At 42.2% G+C, this 19,715-nt stretch overlaps 1 protein-coding gene across 2 annotated transcripts in view; it reads right to left on the bottom strand.

Annotated features, from left to right (window-relative positions):
• The window catches only part of LOC134449021 (uncharacterized), a 45,305-nt gene that overhangs the window by 4,679 nt on the left and 20,911 nt on the right, over nucleotides 1-19,715 (bottom strand). The window contains exons 1-3 of one of the 2 annotated variants that reach the window (XM_063198758.1): nucleotides 4,820-5,108; nucleotides 4,624-4,666; nucleotides 4,070-4,402 (exon numbers count right to left, since the gene is read on the bottom strand). The exons of the other annotated variant lie outside the window; for it this stretch is intronic. Coding sequence (XP_063054828.1) covers nucleotides 4,070-4,402; nucleotides 4,624-4,663 — 373 coding nt within the window. The 5' untranslated portion in view covers nucleotides 4,664-4,666; nucleotides 4,820-5,108. Of the gene's footprint in view, nucleotides 1-4,069; nucleotides 4,403-4,623; nucleotides 4,667-4,819; nucleotides 5,109-19,715 lie in introns of those variants that run through there. 2 annotated transcript variants of the gene reach the window in all.

A 19,715-nucleotide genomic window follows, 5' to 3' on the forward strand; every position in this document is an offset into this window, starting at 1 on the left:
ACTCCAGCCAACGATTTTAACTGTATTAAGCCCCAAAATAGTGGCATACCCCTTTAAATATACGTTCAAAACTGAGGTAGCAAATACACCCAGACACACATACACTCACAACACATAAAAACAACATAACTCTCTCTCTCACACACACACACACAGTAAATATATGGACAAAACCCACCCAACCCCAAAAAATTGATTCAAAAAGTCACACACACATGGTGTCCCTCACACAACTGCCCTTCATGCTTCAATCATCAATGGGGTCCCTCACTTGGAATTACATCTCACAAACAATGGGTGCGCTTCCGATGCCCTCACGGTAGCCATCCTACTTCTGACACCACTTGTAGCAAAGGAAGGTAGAGTTGCCCTGCCGGGACTCGAACCCTGCCTTCAGGGTACTATAAACTGGGGCACTGACCGCTAAGAGAGCCGGGCTCGTTGGCGTCACAGTCAGAACACAACCACAACCCTAGTAATGGTCACACCATTACAGTTGTGTGCATAAATATATTTATGTAAGCCATGTATAGTCTTCCAATTGCCAGATGCTTACTTCCATACTGTATATCGCTATGTCATGCTTTTTGCACTATTGGCAAGAATTAACATCAATACTCTTATGGTCTGTTTTCAGGATGTGATTGGTTGGAGTGGTGTTAGGGTTGATAAAAAGACACTGCTGCTATACAGTAGTAATATCCATGTGCTGTTTGTCAAGTTTGTCGTACACATCATCAGTGACAATTCATGGTGTTACTGGGTGTTTTAGGTCTTTTTGTAGAGAAAGTGTGCTCAACTCGAAAAGTTTCTTGCAAGGTCTTTGGGTGCGAGCAAACAGCAAAGTTCATGAGTAGTAAAAAAGCTGCACTCCCGGATCAGTTTCTTGCAGTTTTAATACTGGGCTAGCATGGCAGACAGACAGACGTTTCGGCATAAGTCTTCTTAGACACTGAAGAAGGCTTATGCCGAAACGTCTGTCTGTCTGCCATGCTAACCCAGTATTAAAACTGCAAGAAACTGATCTGGGAGTGCGGCTTTTTTACTACTCATGTTTTGGGTCTTTGAACAGCTGAATTGAACTCACAGGAACCACACACATGAAATAGTTGGGATTGGGGGAGTGGGCTACATTGTCCTGGATGGAACAGGCTTTGGCATAGCTTTCAGGGCAAGGGTTGTTATAATAATGTTTTTTCAACACAGGAATGTCCTTTTTATTTTATATCAAATTTAATATTCCACAGCGACAAGAGCATTTTACTGTGTTATTGCAACTAAAACATCACCATGTCTATGATGAGATGTAGTTTATTATTGTCAATGATGTTAGAAATATTAAGAATTAAACTGAAATGTGAATTAATTTTTTTTTATTTGACTTTTTTCACTATTAGAACAGAAATTTAAGAAAACGAATTGGTGCAAGATAAGAAAAAAAGGCTACAAAATGATAAAACAAAGCAAAAGAACATTTAAATCACTTTGGAAATGTGATCAATATATATGTAAAACAGATTTTTAATAAATGTATTATTAACCTTTTATTTATTAACCTTATTATTAACCTTTGTAACCTTTTGTAGGCGGTCAGTTTTGACCGTTAACACATTGAACGTAACCATGTTTCTAACACAACCAGAGGGTTAATTAACCATTAATTGCCTCCCTGAAGTACCTCCACAACCGCCCTAGGGGTCCCGACCCCCCAGTTTGGGAACCACTGGAGTAATGAATAATGTAAAAGCACTAGTTCAAAAAGCTTCTAAGTAGAGTAATGTACTTCAAGCCTGTGCATTTCCTGGATCCATGTGATGTCAGCTGAACGCGTCTTTAGGAGGCCTTCGATTAGGAGACCTTTGAAGACTTATGGTTGAGATTGAGAATAAATGGAGTTCTCTTTCCTCTGTACTGTAGATGGCGGTAGAGCGTATATTTTGCAAGCCATCACCAAACGTACGGCACATAAAGAGAAGGAGGATGGAACAATGCTCCCTTAGGAGACCAACCTTGAGCACACTCCAGAGAAGACAGAGTTTGATGTGCAGTGTATCTTACTGTAATAAACGCTCTTCGATTAGTTGCTACTTGCTCTCCCTCTCACACCAACATCTTTTTACCCAACTGCTTCGAAATCTGTACCTGTACAGGTACCTGGGGGTTGGTGCAGTGGTGTAATCTACGTACAACGCGAGTATACGGAGTATACCCACTTCTAAATTTCAGGGATTTCAGTATACCCACTTAAAATTGATTGATCCATTATTTAGAATAGCACAAATATTTACAGTATACCCACTTCAAAAACTGCTCAAATATACAGTATACCCACCACAAAAAAAGTACACTACACCACTGGGATGGTGTGATGCTGGGACCTCAGGCCTGACCAAGACTATCAGCGAGCCTCTTACTTCACTGCGGGGCAGGAATTTCATGAGGGCCATGGTGTGCCCTCGTGCCCTCCCACTTTGGCCTTGTGCCCTTGAAAAATATATCTGCCATAAGGCCACAGTGGCCTTAATGCCCTCTCTGACGCCTAATTGATTAGACGACATGAAAATGCATGAAATTGCATCTGAGAAACACACATTTTCTTGGGGGAGGACCCCCAAACCCCCCGGCCAAAAACATGTCCTCCTTTTTGCTGGCACGAATATGGTCACACTACCCTTCACACAGTCTTGTATTTTGCACTTCATTTGCTCTAAATTAACATCAGCCAGCCTGATGATATACTGGTTATATTTCAATTTGACTGCTCGAAAAAAAAATGTTTTAATCTATGGCCTTGGTGCCCTGGCTTTTGGCCTATGTGCCCTTAAAAAAATGACAACTCAAAAGGCCAAGAGGCCTTGCCCCTTAAATGACGAAATTCCAGGCCTGCTTCACTTCTCTGTGACCACAGACTAGTACAACTTATGTGACATTACATTGATTTCAGTGTATGTACTGTAGCAGATGCTTTCATCCAAAGTGACTTATATGGATATTACTTATAGTACAAAGTTTTCAGAAAGTACAGGGTCCACAGCCAGGTCTATTTTAGTATATTTTTGTAGAAACAGTCTGACCTCTCACAGCGTTATTCGTTTATGCCTTGGATCCTTTAAGCCAATAGGCAAGTAAAAGGGGGCTGTGTTAGTGTGTGTTGCCAAGCAACCTCATCAAGTCTTCAAGATGGAGGGATAAACAAATACACCGATAAGATTTTTTTTTCAATTTTACCAGTTGCTGCTCTTCCGTTGTAACATATTTGCTGAACTACAAATGGACATAATTCTCCTGGGGTGCTGTGTTAGTTCAAGATGCAAATACACCCATAACATTTTTTTTTTCAATTTCCGTTGTAACATATTTGCTTAACTACAACTGTGGCTACAAATGGACATCATTCTCCTGGGGTGCAAACTTGTGTGTCCAGGGTTTCAGAGTGGTCTGCTACATACAGTATATCTCTGGTACCGGCCGTGGTGGCTGGAATGAAATTAAGCGCTAGGTGGCAACAAAAAGCCTGGCTAGATTAGGTCATAATGAGGCTTGACAACCCCACTCCCTCTGCAATGTAGCCAAGGAAATCCCATGCTGCTTTGCACAATCATTCCTACTGTATCTGAAAGACAGCATGGATTCTATCCCTCAGCGAGGGTACCAGATCCTGGGCTCCAATCAGAGAGCTGGGTGGTGTGAAAAACCAATGACTGAATGTGTATTTGAATTGATACAACTGCCACAATTGGTTATGGGCAACATATGTGCCAAATAGCACATCCGTAACGCCCAATAAATGGCCACGGGTAATTGGAAACCACACCTTTCCTATGAGAAAATGCATAGGTAGCCTCCAGACTATCACTTGTGAGGTGTTAACCAAGCAACCTGCAATGAACGAGTGATTAGCAGTGTAACAAAGAGAGGGACTTGCATGACGGAATTAGATGGAATTTTTTCTACGTCACTCTTGTGTGTCAGTAAAAGACATGCAACCAAACTGGTTTTTTAAGAAAACAAACCCAGCATGCTTTTATACAACATTTTTTCATCCACCCTGAAACTCAGACCACCTTACCATTTTTTCTCACATCCTTTCCCTTAAATGTCTGCGTGCCGTCCTGGTCGGTCACGGTGATGGTGTAATGTCCAAAGTCAGACTCCTGAAGGCCAGATATCCTGAGAGTGGCTCCGTCCTTCGCCGTGCTGATTCGGGAATCCTGGGTCTTCCCAGGAATGGTGGCCAGTCTCCTGGCCCCAGCGTCACTGGTGCGCTCCCATGTCACCATTAAGACTTTCTCCTGAGGGAGTTTCTCAATGACCGTCTCCAGCACAAGGTCCCTGCCCACGGACACATAGATCGGCTGCTCGTCGATGTACCTTACCGACAAGCTCTGGATTTGTTGTATGCCTGTTGAGGATAAATAAGTTGAATGAGTCTTAGGTGTTACCAACAGGGGATTGCTGTGGCCTCTTTGTGCAGATGGGGTCGCCGGCAGGCCTATTCACTATTTGCTATTGCACTATTCACTACTATGACATAGCCATTACAATTCTGATGATAGTAAGGTTATAATATAGGCTCTGCGCAAAGTTGTACAAAATAGTAAGAGTGATTAAAAGAACACTTACACACAACCAGGATAACACGGGTCATCAATTTGTGATTCATCTGCTGTTACAAAAAAGAGTAGGTACATATAGGTAAGTATTACAACCAAACATGTCTTGTTTACCTAGAGAAGCCCCCCCGACCATGTACAAAGTTGTACATCCTACATTTAAGATATTAATTTTTATGAATCAGCTACAATATGAAAAAGCTCACATAGAGATGGGTCCGTGTTGTCCTGACACCGTATGACTTCCTGGGAATATTTCCACCTGCTTTGTTCTGTGTTTACAAAGTGGTTCAACAGGTTGAAACTGTCGCCAATGTCAGGGGCGTGTTCTTAGTGACGTGTGAACTGGCAGGGCCGCTGCTAGACATAGGCAGAGTACACAGAGTGCTCAGGGCACCAACCAGTGCATGGGGCACCAACCACTTTGCCCCCAAAATTGGGGCCTCTTACATTGAGATTGACTAAAAAACGTCATGAAAAAAATATTGAATTACTTAGAAAACATTTATTTATTAGTTAATAGATCATTACCATTATTATTATTATGATTATTATTATTATTATTATTATTATTATTATTATTATTATTATTATTCAATTATGAGGGGGGGGGCTCCTGACCAGTTATGCTCAGAGCTTCCAAAACCTTAGCAGCAGCTCTGCTCCAGGGAAGCTGATGGAGGTTGGGGAGGGGTGAGGGGGGCAAAGGGGTCAGTTGTCCCAGCCCAAAGAGAGAGGGGGCCCAAGAGTTAGGCTCTCATAGAATTGTATGCATTGTGAGGGGGCCCCTTTCAGTTGATTTTGCCCCAGGCCCGGTCAAAGCTTTCAGCGGCCCTGGTACTCTCAACCAAATCTTAAAAGGATTACCAGAGAACAGTCTTGAAGGAATTTATTGGTGGCAAGGTTGGTTGCTTGAAATTAGGGCTGGGACTAAATTTTTAATCGAAATAATCTGTAGGCTTTGAAATGAATTTATCGAATTAATCACACTTTTATCACATTTAAATATCTGACTTCAGAACAGTGAAAGTATTATTTTTTCACATGAATTTTCAATAATTACAATAAATAAGCTTAATCTAAAAATATCGTTCATTTTTAAAAGAAGAGAGAACTCTTCAATTTCAGCAGGCTGTTCACCATCAGACGTAATACTTACTACCCTCTACTGGTCTAATCCAGAACTATGTAGCGATATTATAGTGCGATTAAAATGAGTTAATTTTTTAATCGCGTAAATTTTTTGTAATGAATTCATCTATATTAACGCGTTAATGTCCCAGCCCTACTTGAAATGAACGGTGCATATCCCAGAAATGTGATGGCTTTTTAGTCCGCCTTTTTAGACAACAAGATATCAGAGAGCCAGCATAGCATAGCTTTTGTACCCAAAGTGTAGCCTTTGTTGTAGCCTTTGTTGTAGCACGATGTAATTGAGTTGAACACATTGTCATCAAACACATTGTCATCAAATGTAGCCACCACAATATATTATTTTACATCTACATGGTTTCTGCACTGTTTAAGAGTGTAGTGGAGCACAAGTTCTTTGACTGTACTGTAGTCAGCTGATATGAAGTCAGCTGTGTGTCATGAGCTTACTCTCCAGCGTCTGTGAGTTAGCTTGTTACTCCCTTGACTATATCTCTCCATTTCTCTCTGTCTGCTTCTTTGCGTCTCTGTCTCTGTCTCTCTCTCTCTCTCTGTCTCTCTCTCTCTCTGTGCCTGCCTGGTTCTCTCTCTGTGTCTGGTTTTGTCCCTGTCTGTCTATCTGATTCTCTCTCTACCTGGTAGTGAGCCCTAATTACTTTCTATCACCTGCTCTCTGCTCATCGTCTCTCGTTTAACTGCATCACAATCTAGTCCTGTCTTTCTGTTTGTCAGATCGTCTGCACCCTCTGGAACACTGACACACTCTCTCACACACACACACACACACACACACACACACGCTCGCGCGCGGGTGCACGCACGCACGCACGCACGCGCACAAACACACACACAGACAGACGTTTCTAGGCTCACCTGGGGGCCCCAAGCAAAAATCCAAAGGAATGAGCATTTGAACCAAAATCACCACTATTGTAGTTTTAAGTGAGCCGTTGTTTACCATAGTGGCTTGGGGCCCCAAGCGGCTGCCTGCCTAGCCTGGTGACAAAATGTGCCTCTACACACAAACAAACACACACACACACACACACACACACACACACACACACACACACACACACACACACACACACACACACACACACACCCTTCTCCTCCCCTCTGGACCCTTAATAAACTGTAACGTGACACACTTGAGTCCTCGTCTGTTTGGTCCACCAGTTTTCCACCAGTCTCCTCATTTGAATTGCAAATGATCAAACAACGCTGCCTTTGTTTTAATTCTCCTCTTGTGCAATGTTAGGTTCCCTTTTGATGATGTCAAATATGGAGTCATCTGACAATTTGCATGGAGGAAAAAAGAACAAACCAAATTTGAAATTATAGTACATAACTAGATAGACCTATGACATGGAGCAACACACCTGAACACAGGACTATCACCACAGTGTAAAGCAATGACTTGATCCCTAAACTATATGTGATGAATTTGGCAGTCTCGTCCACATAGGCCTATCTAAATAGGTCTGTGGTCTCGTCTCTCCCCAGCGGTTTAGCCAGTGGACATACCGGTATGCGAGTCGGGCCCTTGACCAGACTTGTTCCCTCCCCTCTTCTAATAAACTACGAGATGTTTTGGACTTGCCGGTGTGAAAGACTATCTGGAGCCCTGTATCAAGTGGTGACTCCAGATTATAGAAACACTGCGATTGGTCAAAACTAAATGCTATCAATCTAAATTAACAGTGACATTACATACGACCAATCACCATTGATTCTAACATCTGCAGTCGCCACCTGGTACGGATCCAGATAGCATGCCACACCGGCACAGAGCCATCGCTTGGGCTGTTCGCCTTGTACTAATAATAATAATAATAATAATTATTATTATTATTATTATTATTATTATTATTATTATACATTTTAGTAACAGTTTTTTAGTTTTTCAGTAACAACAGAGTAGACCTACATCATTGCATACATTGTAAGAACGGGTGTACCACAGTGATATGTATTCTCAATGGTGAACAGCTAATATCACTAGTGTTATACTTACGCCATTAATTAACTTCTACTTTTACTTTTAACTATGCTTGAGCCAGATGAAGTACAAACCACCTTACCTCTCCTGTGGAAGGTCATTTAATGGAGGGTTCACATGATTCTTATTTGCATTTGGCTTGTTTGCATTATTTTATAACCCCACCTTATCTGAAGTAGGCTGCATTCGAAGCGAAGGCCATTTGTTCCTGTCAGAGAGCTTACACTGCTCCAACAAAAATAGTCTAGCGGTGCCAGCCGTGCGCTCTAAGAGATCCCAGTCAAGACTGTTCTCTGTCATTGTCCCTCAGTGATGGAACAAACTCCAAGATGTAGCAAGACAGGCACATCTCTCTCAACCTTCAAGAAGCAAGTAAAGACTCTTCTTTTTCGTGACTATTTTCTTCATAAAGGATTGAGCTGGCATAATTCCGGGGCAGACTCTGTAGCATATTGTGTGTGTGTGTGTGTCATGGCCGTAGCCAGGAGTTGTAAATAAGGGAGGTCTATAGTGCGTGCAGAGTGCACTGTGTAGTATCCCCTTTTTCATGTATGAAAAGTGCAATTTTCGCAGTCATAATGAATACTTAGAATTTGATGGTGGTATTCATGAGTAAGTATTCATGAAAAAGGTAACATTTGTGGATGGGCAAATCAATTCTGGAGATATATTACACAGTGCACAGTGCAATATGCCATTTTATCATTTATTTTGAAAATGCATGCCCATTTACAACTTTGATATTTCAATGAATATTTACTAGAATAAAGTAACATCTACTGATCTATCAAAATAAAGAAAAGTATGGAAGTAGGGAAAATATAGATTTCCGACATTTTGAACAGGTATACTCAGAAATATGCCGATGATAAATAGAAACGATAACATTTTCTTGATATAAACTACTAAAACAAACTCTACCTTTAAGTAATATTGATATTGATTAATTGGCATAGATATTCTGTCAGTATATCACATGGCCTGTATGCTGCAGGATGGCCGAAGAAATTGATTGTCTACTGATGACCAATTCATTTTGCAACTACTGTACATGTTGGAAAGGTCAGAAGGAGACTCACCCATACACAAAAGCTATGTAAATAAAAATGTCAATTGAAACATGTATGCAAAAATTTAGATAAAAAAAATATTATTTTTCCTAAAAATCAAGGAGGTCCGGACCTCCCTTACCTCATATGGCTACGGTCACGGTGTGTGTGTGTGTGTGTGTGTGTGTGTGTGTGTGTGTGTGTGTGTGTGTGTGTGTGTGTGTGTGTGTGTGTGTGTGTGTGTGTGTGTGTGTGTGTGTGTGTGTGCGCGCGCAAGCATGTGCGAGCATGTGTGTGTGCGCACATGTGTGTGTCTACTTAACCCTATATATACGAATGTACCTTAAAAAACAAACAATAAAACTAACCCCACTTGGCATATGCACTTGTTGTTCTGTAGTTTCTGTGCACTTTGTATCTGTAAGTGTTGTAGGCTATTATTATGTCCTCAATTGTAAGTCTCTTTGGTTAACCCATTGATGCTGGATGTTGCATTGCGCAACATTGACCCTGGCACCTGGAGCTACATGACTCACTATTCAGTCTCATGAGATTTCAGAATCTTATTAAAAATGTTGGTATGTTAAAGCTGAATGAACATGTTTAATCGAAGAGGAGGGTCTTAGCCTTTAAATACAATTAATGTCTTATTTTTATGTGCCTCAGATGCTGAGATATTTAGGTTTTTATAGGCTGACCGTATCTTTTCCTAAAAAGGGTTAAGGCATTTAGGACCATTTCTGCAGATGCTTCAGGCGTCAGTGGGCTAAAAAGCGTCTGGCAAATGCAATGTAATGTGACTTGCATAATGGGCAGTCGTGGGTAAGCGGTTGGTGTCAGACTTGTAGCCCAAGGGTTGCTGACTCAACTCCCAACCTGCCAGGTTGGTGGGGGGAGTAATTAATCAGCACTCTTCCCCATCCGCCTCTATGACTGAGGTACCATCCTGCGGCAGTGCTCCCTTTGGGTGCCATTTGGGGCTGCCCCCTTGCTGCCCCCCGCGTGAGGCATAAATGCAATGGATGCCAAGCAGTGCTTAATTTGTCAAGTGGGAGATCCCGGAGCACAGAGGATGGGTGGCTCCCCCAGCAGGGGGGATCTGTGATGTCTTTCCCTGAGGTTCCATCCAAGGTTCCGGAGCTCTCATCTGAGGTTCCGGAGCTAGCTCCCCCTTGCTCCCCCTCAAATTAAGCACTGATGCCAAGTAGCAGAGTTGAACACCAGGCCCAGGCTCCTGGGCCCAGAGGCAAATGCCCTGCTCCCACACTGTAGATCCACCCCTGCTTTTAGCCAAAGCACCCCACAGTTACTACATGGTATTGGTCACAGTTCCTGGAGCAATGTCGGGTGTCGGCATGCAATCCCCTGACCAGGGCTGGGTTGGACTGGGGGCAAAATAGGGCCCAGGCACTTTTGCCTTAAAGGAGGCCCTCAAAATGAGTGGAGCAGAACTGACTCACCGGTGGGCCCCGCACCCTTGTGGGGCCCTATTTTCAGAAATGTATAATGTGCGACTGCAAAAAACTGCAAAGTTTACTGTGTATCCAGTAAAGGCCCAAAAGACCCCAAAATATCTAAATTAACTGACAAAGAAATAAACAAAAAACTAGTGATTGCATGATGGATACGTCGGTTTTTCTTCGACGGAAGCTACAGTATACCGTCAAACCATGTCAGGTAAAAGATACAATTTTTTTGAATGTCTGAAGTATAAGAAAAAGCAAAGTTTTACTATAACAGCTAGACATTATGAACATCATACATCTGCATGATGCACTGTAGGTACCTGAGAGAAGTTTGTACCCCAGAGGGCCATGCAGCAGAGGAGCAGTTGTAGACGATTCATCCTGATGACGGGGGCAGTCAGTTGGGCACGGTCGTCACAGCAGATGCCTTGCCAAGGTCGTCCTGCAACCTTGAGGGAGCACTGTAGCTGTACAGTGTAGGCTCAGTTGAAGAAGTAGGAGGAAAGTGGGAACGGAAGATGGAAATCGCAAAGGACCCTGAAGAAACGCTGTACAGTTGACTTGGTCAATGTGAGGAAAAAGTTTAACTGAAGAAGGAAATAGTGAAAGGAGTTGCTCAAAAATAATTAGGAAGAAGAATGGCATGCCAAGATTTTCCTTTCCTTTGGAAAAAAGTTCCTTTACTGCCTTTGAGCACTCTTTTGAAGTACCGTGAGTGTAGTAGTGAAGTAATGTAGTAGAGTCTAGTAGTATAGAGTTGGCCGAGACAGTGTGTTATACCTCAGCCTTGAGTTGTGATCCTGTAGTATGTGGGTAAGAACATACAGGTTTTTTCCCCTGTAATTTTGACTGTCACTACACAAGAATTGACACCTTGCACGCAGTGAAAGAAACACCCTTTCCTTCACAACATCCTATAGCCTAGGTAGGCCAAACACTTTTATGTGAAGCCCATGTCACATCATACTTTTGCCGCTCCATTTTGCATTATATCAACATTGATGAATAAGTGTATAAATCTCACTTATAATGCTTAATAAATCCTTGGGTGGTTTGAGTGTCAAGCTTATGATTGGCTGACAGCTCAGACATGTAAAATTGTTAACCACTTTAGAGCTGAAATAATATCTGGAAGAAAATGTTGATGTCTCTTTTTTATAACTGTTACAATGGACACCTGAACTAAATGACTGTAAAATGCTAAAATGTTATTTAGCATTGCATAATATGGGAAACATTTCCACAACAAACAATCACCATAACTAGTTGGTTGCTTACATCAATAGGGTCACTTCACGTGAAATCAGACACTTTGGGACTCGACCGTCACGGATTTCAATCATACTTGGTGTGCCGTTTTAGTAGCGAGGCATCCCAGAACTGCATTGGTTTGAATCTGACACTAATATTAAGGGAGAAACAGACTAGCGAAGGTTTACATATGAGGGTAGGACACTATACATTCAGCCTTGATTATATCAGTCAGTGTTAGTCACAAAAAGCTGTCTGTGGTGTTGTTTGAAAGCTCTTTTCTGGCTCTACAAAATTACACAATCAGCTAGGAATACAACAACCCTCAGAGTATGAATTATGATAAATTGAAAAATTAAAAATTGAATATCTAAAAAAACCTCAAAGCTCAAAAACTCCCACCAGGATTGTTGACTTGGTGCTGAGGGCCTACCAGACTGGCAGGGAGGCCAACACCTTTTTCGACCATGATGCACATGCATACATCTGAATTACAAACTGTTAACCACACTACACATACCTTTGACGCATTTCCTTGGGACTTCACAACTGAATATGTCAGGATTTTTTCTCTGGAAATAATGTTCCAATTTGTGCCTCACACTCTCTCTTTCCATCACTCACTCACTCAAGCACTGACTCACACACACACACACACACACACACACACACACACACACACACACACACACACACACACACACACACACACACACACACACACACACACACACACACACACACACACACACACACACACACCTGCCCCTTCACACCTCTGCTCTGAAAAACTGGATTTTTTTACATAGTTTTTTTTTATTATTTTATTGCATGTCAAAAAAGATTTTACCCAAAACATCTCAAAAAGAGGATGTAAACAAGCTGGTACTTATGTATATGTAGAGGAGCACAGCGTAATCCTAATGTCTCTGTCTCTGTCTCGCTCTCTCTCGCTCTCATGCACAACAAATGCATGCATACACACATGCAGATGCACTCACACCGACAGAGGCAATTCTAAGGTAATATGGGGCCCCAAGCGAAAATTCAAAGGAACCAACATTTGAAACAAAATTGCCATACCGTAGTGAAGTGTGAGCTGTTATTCACCATATTGGGGCTTGGGGGGCCCACGTGGCTAGCTGCCCAGCCTGGTGACAAGATGCACCTCTGCACACAGATGCACTCACACAGACATGTAGGCCTACGCACACATGCAGACTTCCAAAAAAACACAAGGGGGGACAGCACACAAGCACAGAGGCCAAACCACTTCAAGCATGCAGTCGCACCCAAAATAAAGTGTCTAAAATCTTCGCTAAACCCTCAAATCTTTTTGGAGACAAGCAACACACAGGTTTGGCGGAGAAAACCTGATTGAAACGACATGAGCAGATTAGGATCACCGGGCGACATGTGACATAGTCGAGAATTGACCGATACTTCAGACAACAATGGCACCTCTCATCGAACAGTGATGCGTCAGCTGTATAACACTCTCTACTACACCTTAAGAAGATAAACAGAGAACAGATTGGAAGGAATTTATTGGTGGCAAGGTTGGACAATGATAATTGTTATGTTGCTCCCTGGGGAGGCCGGGGTAAGTTGAGCCACTTTTTCGTCACAGCCAAGCGATAAAGCCGTAATTGGTTAAAATTTTCACATCATACCAAATTTCAAAGTGTACTGTTACTATTAGAGCAAAAGTAATTGATAAACTGTCATGGTTAAAATTATATTGCATTTTAAAAATATTTTTTTTCAGGTGGCTCCACTTAGATGACCCACTGCTTGGGGTAAATTGAGCCCAGGCAAAAATCTCAGCAAAACAAGTTTATTTATTACAACAAATTTAGCTAATGAATCTGTGAAATAAAGCAACTAAAGCAACATAACTATGCCAAAGAATATTGTGGGCTTTTACCGCATAAATAGACCAGGCGCGATGCGATTCAAGCGACAGAGTGCAGCAGCAAGCGATACGAGCGATTGAAGAGACTAGAATATATCCGTACATTCCCATTGGCTGTGGTCACTGACCTCTATACAGTCATTGGCTGTTGCGGCTGGTCGCCGAACCGCGTCATAGAAAATTGAAAGGATTTCAACCACAGACCTAGATTAACCTAGACTGGCAATGGGCGGTTCTAGCCAGTGGCAGCTTTTCGGACTGACTGGGCGCAGCCATCTTTACCTTTTTCGCGCCCTGTGGGCTCCTCCCACAGACGTAGCTCCGCCTAGTGGAGACTATCGCAGCTGTGAGCCATAGGAATGCATACGATTTCAAACGGTGATTACAACGTTATCAAAGTGGGTTTCAATCATTTTTTGTAAGATTTTGACAAGTCGTAACGTCTAAATTCTCACTCCACTAATGAAATTACCCTCACTACCACCAAACGTTTTATTAGAGAGCCAGAAGCTGAGTGGTCTTGCCAGATCGGGCGGTTTCCCGCCCAATCGGGCCGCTGAGGAAGGCGGTCTGTGGGTAAAAATGGGCAAAAATAATCAGTATCATCTGGCAACCCTGAAGCCGACTGTTTTCGTTGCCGCTTATGCAGGTTTGTGGATATTTGTGACACTGAATCGGCCATGCTTACGTGTATAAAGCTTATTTTATGTACTTTACTCAGATGTAATGACAACTATGTATATAGGTATGTATATTTCTTAAATAAGCCGTACGTTTTCAGTACTGTGCTATTAAGTTAATACCCCCCCCCCCAAAAGGACGCTGAAGGTAACCTAGCAACAACACATTGCAGCTGTGAAAATAACGAGCCACTTGAGAGCGAGACTTTTCTCGAACATTAATTTATACTAGAGCTATTGTTCTAAAGACGTTACACATGGCCTGGTCCAACTTTAACCTAGGGCAGAGTGGTCTTTTCGTATTACATGACACCAACATAACGCTGTGTACAAGGACACGCAACACATGAACTACAACATTGTATAAGGGAAGGTGAAGATATGTGAAATTTAACCGACCATGGAACACGACATGTTAATTACCAAACACATCGCAGCTGTGAAAATAACACACGAGCCCCTTGAGAGCGATACTTTTATGGAACTTTAATTTGGACTTCCTCTAAAGACGTTAAGGTCTAGTTCAATACTTCCAATTAGAAAGTGCCAGACCAGACGAAAGACACAACTTGAAAGATCCGGCTTCAGTAAAACAAAGAAACGACACTCCCCGAGTGAGTATCTCTTTTCTGTTCTTTCGTTTAGACATACTCAAATATAGACCTTTCTCGGAGATTACATTAAATCTACTTGGTATGCCTGCACAATCTGCATCTTGAACCAGTGCAGTGTTGCAAAAAAAAATCTTTTAAAAAAAAACCATCGGTGCATGACGTCATTACGTAATTACGGGAGTCTCCACCAAGATGGCGGACTACGATTCTGAGGCTCTGAGAAATCCGAAAATTTCGAGGGGCATTGCCAGTCTAGGTTAATACAGGTCTGTGATTTCAACTTCAAACTGTCGCTCTCGTCGCGCAAATCGCCTCAAGTCTCCAGAATCGCTTTTGCGCGACTCAATACAAAGTTAATTACTTCCGTCGCTCGCTTCGCTCTTGTCGCGGTAGGTGTATTTGTGCGGTTACAGCTTTGTTTGAATACAGTGGCAAACAATGTAGAGTGCAATGTAGAAAAAAATAAATATTATTGTTTGAGTTGGCTGAAACATGCATAAAGTCATTCATCTCAAAGAAACTATCTGGTTATGCTCAAATATCATAACATGGTGTTTAACCATTATACATCCCATTAGGATAAGCGGCTAAACTTACCCTCTATTGAAAGGCTCAACTTACCCCGATGCCAAAATTATGTAAATAAATACTTATAAAATGATCGTAAAAGTGCCAAAAGACTTTAAATATCACTCATATAGGCTAATAGCGTAAGTCACATTTCAGATATGATGAGACCAGAAATTGTTCTATTTTTGTTTTCTCTAAATCATCCATGTTTTGAATATACATGGAATTCACTTAAAGAGCAAAAAAACACATTTTTACAAATATCTCTCTTGCCAAATTTGGCACATGCTTCACTTTTTCACTGGTGTTAGAAAAGGATTTCCACCACCTTAGAATGTGGTGACATGTTAAAATGTATTAACCATTTTTGAGAAAAAGGGGGTGGCTCATCTTACCTCGAGGCTCATCTTACCCCGGTCTCCCTATAGTGTAGGCTAAATAAGTAGGCCTAAACATTATTACTCAACACACTGATCCCTGTAACGAACTGGCAATCATCCAATCCCAGGGGTGGGGACCCTCTGTCTCAAGGGCCATTTGCGGCCCTTGAGGTCGTTTTATCCGGCCCCCGGTATGATTTTAATGTTAAGCAGCTTCACATGAAATATGACATATTTTGAGAAGGAATTTTAAATATAACATTTGCAACACAATTAAGTTATATTCAGGGGTCTTAGAGAAGGTGGGGACTGTTTTAAAGATCGCCTCTCAACGTTATTTCATTAATACTGCCGTGTTCCCCAATGTTATTGAATGTGTTACGCGTTGGTCCTGTTTTAAAAAACGCACTGGTTGCTTTGTTTCAAGACGTTTTTGCAAGCTGGCAAGGTGGCTTGTGGAGAAACGAGAGAGTGTTCCGTGTTTCTCGTGGAAATGATTGGCTCACTCCTCCTGCTCTCGAAGAAACGCGTCTCTGATTGGCTCAGTCCTCTAGTTCTTGGAGGGAATGTAATGGCAAACAGAGTTGCCACTTCCCCGGGTGGTACTGCACTATAGGGGCGCCAGCGGAGGCGTGCAGGCTCCATTCAAAGCTGTGCTCTTTCGACAGCGACCCCTAGGCTTGCTGCAGGCACGGAGCAACCAGAGTGAGTTGGCTTTATATATGAGGCTTTGTGCTGTGTGTGTACCTGAGAGTAGCAACCAGCTGATAGCTAAGCTAAGCTATGTTTCGGGCCACCAGACGTTGCTTGTTTTGAAAACAAGCAGAAAAAAAATACTCGACATGTTTTTAGATAAATGGGTCGATATAAACCTTTGTGGGCAACGCCTTCTTTCGACGTGACGAAACACAGAAAGGCTTTCGTGATTCGCTCGTTTCTCTGCATTATTAATGTAAATTGGGAAACACCGGGAAACACAGCCAGGAGAGTTGACGCACCGCTATGAGAGCCTTGCAAGTGAGTTTAACTTGGGGTGACCGTCCGATCTTCGAAAGGAGTGAGTAAAACTGAGTTTTATCGGAAGTTGGCCTTTAAAGGTATCTGCCTAAATATAGGCCTAAAGTGCAGGGGAAAATCCTGGTTTGTGTTCATAATACGGCCCTCGGATGAATTTGAAGTGACCCCTCGGATGAAAAAGGTTCCCCACCCCTGTCTTATGTAGTAGAAAAGCCACACTTTCAGGAGTAATTCTTGTATTTTATTCTAGGGGGTCAGCATGACAGACAGACGTTATGGCCTAAGCTTTCTTCAGCGTCTTACAGAGGATGTAGGCAGGGTGTTTTTTAAAAGGACCAGTCATGACGTCAGCTAATTGTAAGCAGTGGGGAAAAAATATATATAGGCTACATGTGAATCATAAAGAAAATAACAATAGTTAAATCAGTTAGGCTATTCTCAGTCTTAATTCGCGGTTGGTTTTACCTACGTAGCAAAGACCACAAGAACATTTCAGCATATAAACAACTGAAGACGTGCGGCATGTGATCCTTCCCTTCACTGAAAAAATGTTTCCAGTGCGAGGGTGGGAGAATGGCCTTTTATCATGGTGTTGACACAATTATGACAGGGGAAATTACCTGAGATCATGTAACCAGTTATTGTCGCACAGTCCCTGTTGTCTCCGAACGACCTGTGTGTCATTTCTGTGGACTGTGGTGTCTAAGGTCTGACTCAGGTCGAGACAGAATCTGGTCCACATGGCGTTTCCAGACCCCTTGAGTGTCCACATTTACCTTGTAGGACACTGGTCCGGTCCTCTTGATCACCACAGCTTGCATCCACTTATCCTTCCCCCTCCTATAATCACGCACTACACCAACTGCAAACTGTCTCTGTTTGGAGTGTAGCTGTCGTCGTTGCTCTTGAGCCTCCTGTGATTGGTGCACTGCTCCAGTCATAGCCTACGTTGTTTCAGGAAATCCTGTCGAGAACGCAGCTTGTGGCCGATGAACAGCATTGCAGGATGACGTGGGTTGTGTTGCAGTCTGCTGTCGCAGGTGTACTTATGTCCCTTCCTGAATCAGCTAAAATATGAACAAGCTCACACAGAGGTGACGACTGTCTGAGACTACTGGCCACCTCCTTTGTTCTGTGTTTACAAATGCTGTCAATCGGTTTCACTGAAACTGTTGCCATGGCCTGAAGGTCATGTAGGAATGCAGGGAAACATGATTCTTATTTGTATTTGGCTTGTTTGCATTTTTTATAGCTCCTCATTATCTGTAGGACATTCCAGGGCCATTTGTTCCTGCCAGAGAGCTACACGCCTTCAAACACAGTCTAGCGGTGCCAGCCGTGTGCTCTGAGATCCCAGTCAAGACTGTTCTCTGTCATTGTCCCTCAGTGATGGAACAAACTCCAAGATGTAGCAAGACAGGCACATCTCTCTCAACCTTCAAGAAGCAAGAAAAGACTCTTCTTTTTCGTGATTATTTCTGCACAAATGCTTAACTTTATACGAATGTACCTTAAAAAAAACAAACAAACAATAAAACGAACCCCACTTGCTGCAATCTACAATTGTTGTTCTGTATCTGTGCACTTTGTCCTGTATCTTGTTGTAGGCTATGATTATGTCCTCGATTGTAAGTCGCTTTGGTTAAAAAGCATCTGGCAAATGCAATGTAATGTAACTTCCATAATGGGCAGCCATGGGTAAGCGGTTAGGGTGTCAGACTTGTGACCCAGAGGGTGCTGGTTTAACTCTGAACCCGCCAGGTTGGTGGGGGGAGTACTGTAATTAACCAATTCTCTTCCCCATCTGCTTCGATGACCCAGGTACAATTCTGCCGCACTGCTCCCTTGGGGTGCAATTTGGGACTGCCCCTTGCACGGGTGAGGCATAAATGCAATTTTGTTGTATGCAGTGTGCACCGTGTGCTGGGTCACAATGACAATGGGAGTGTCCCAGGTAGGCTTTTAATAATGGATTGATTTGATCAAAGAGGAAATGCTAGCCTTTATAAAAAATTAATGGTATCATAATTGTGTTGTATTTTAATCCTCTGGAGTCAGAGACGTTGAGGTACAGTAGTTTGCAACACCTTGACATTTTCAAGTATTTCAACTGTACATCTATGCAAAAGTCACACATATGGTTATATTTTGGAAAGTCTAACAAAAAATAATATGAGAGTAAAATGAATGTAATACAAACAAGTTTTCAATGGAGGGTAAACACAACGGTAAAAAAAACAGGTTTTAGAGGTCTTCAAACAGTGCAAGAAAACACACTATAAATATATCTAGCCAAGTCTTTTAAAGGTTGAACCTTGTAAACAAAAGTGTTGGTGAGAGGAGCAGTCAGAAATGTTTTGTTGATTCCACACAAAGTGTAAAAAAGTAATTGTACTCAAGCCAGTGTCTAATGTTACTTAGTTGCTTATCCTCTTCGTCCCGGCTGGGACATAAGGCCGCAATCATACATGCCACTGAACCCTGTCTTGTGCTTTGGCCTGTGCTTCATCCCAGGACAGCCCCATCCCCAGTCTAATGTTAGTTGAATACTAATTACATTGCATTTGGCAGACGCTTTATAACCAAAGCGACTTTCAAAAGAGGACATAATCTCATAGCCAACATCACTAGCAAATACAAAGTGCACAGGAAATACACAGAACAACAAGTGCATATGCAAAGAGGGGTTAGTAGTTTTTTTAATGTAATGTAATTAGATGGGCGTGTAACACATCTGATGGCCCCCACCCCTGTCACTTTCCACTCTAGGACTCTTTCCACTTCTAGGTATTGTGTGAGTGGAGTGAGTGGAAGCATGGCTTTGTTTATGTTGGCTGAATGGGGTGTGGTCTTACAGGTGAATAGCCACTCAAGCAAATGGTGTGACCTACAGACTGCTCACTGCCACCGAGTGCAGCAAATCCAAAGATTTCTTTTCACTCTTTTTTAAAAAAGGGCCAGCTATATAATGTATTTTAATATATACAGTATATATTTCAAAACTAG

The sequence above is a fragment of the Engraulis encrasicolus genome, chromosome 5 (genome assembly GCF_034702125.1).
Source record: "Engraulis encrasicolus isolate BLACKSEA-1 chromosome 5, IST_EnEncr_1.0, whole genome shotgun sequence".
NCBI classification, from domain to species: domain Eukaryota; kingdom Metazoa; phylum Chordata; class Actinopteri; order Clupeiformes; family Engraulidae; genus Engraulis; species Engraulis encrasicolus.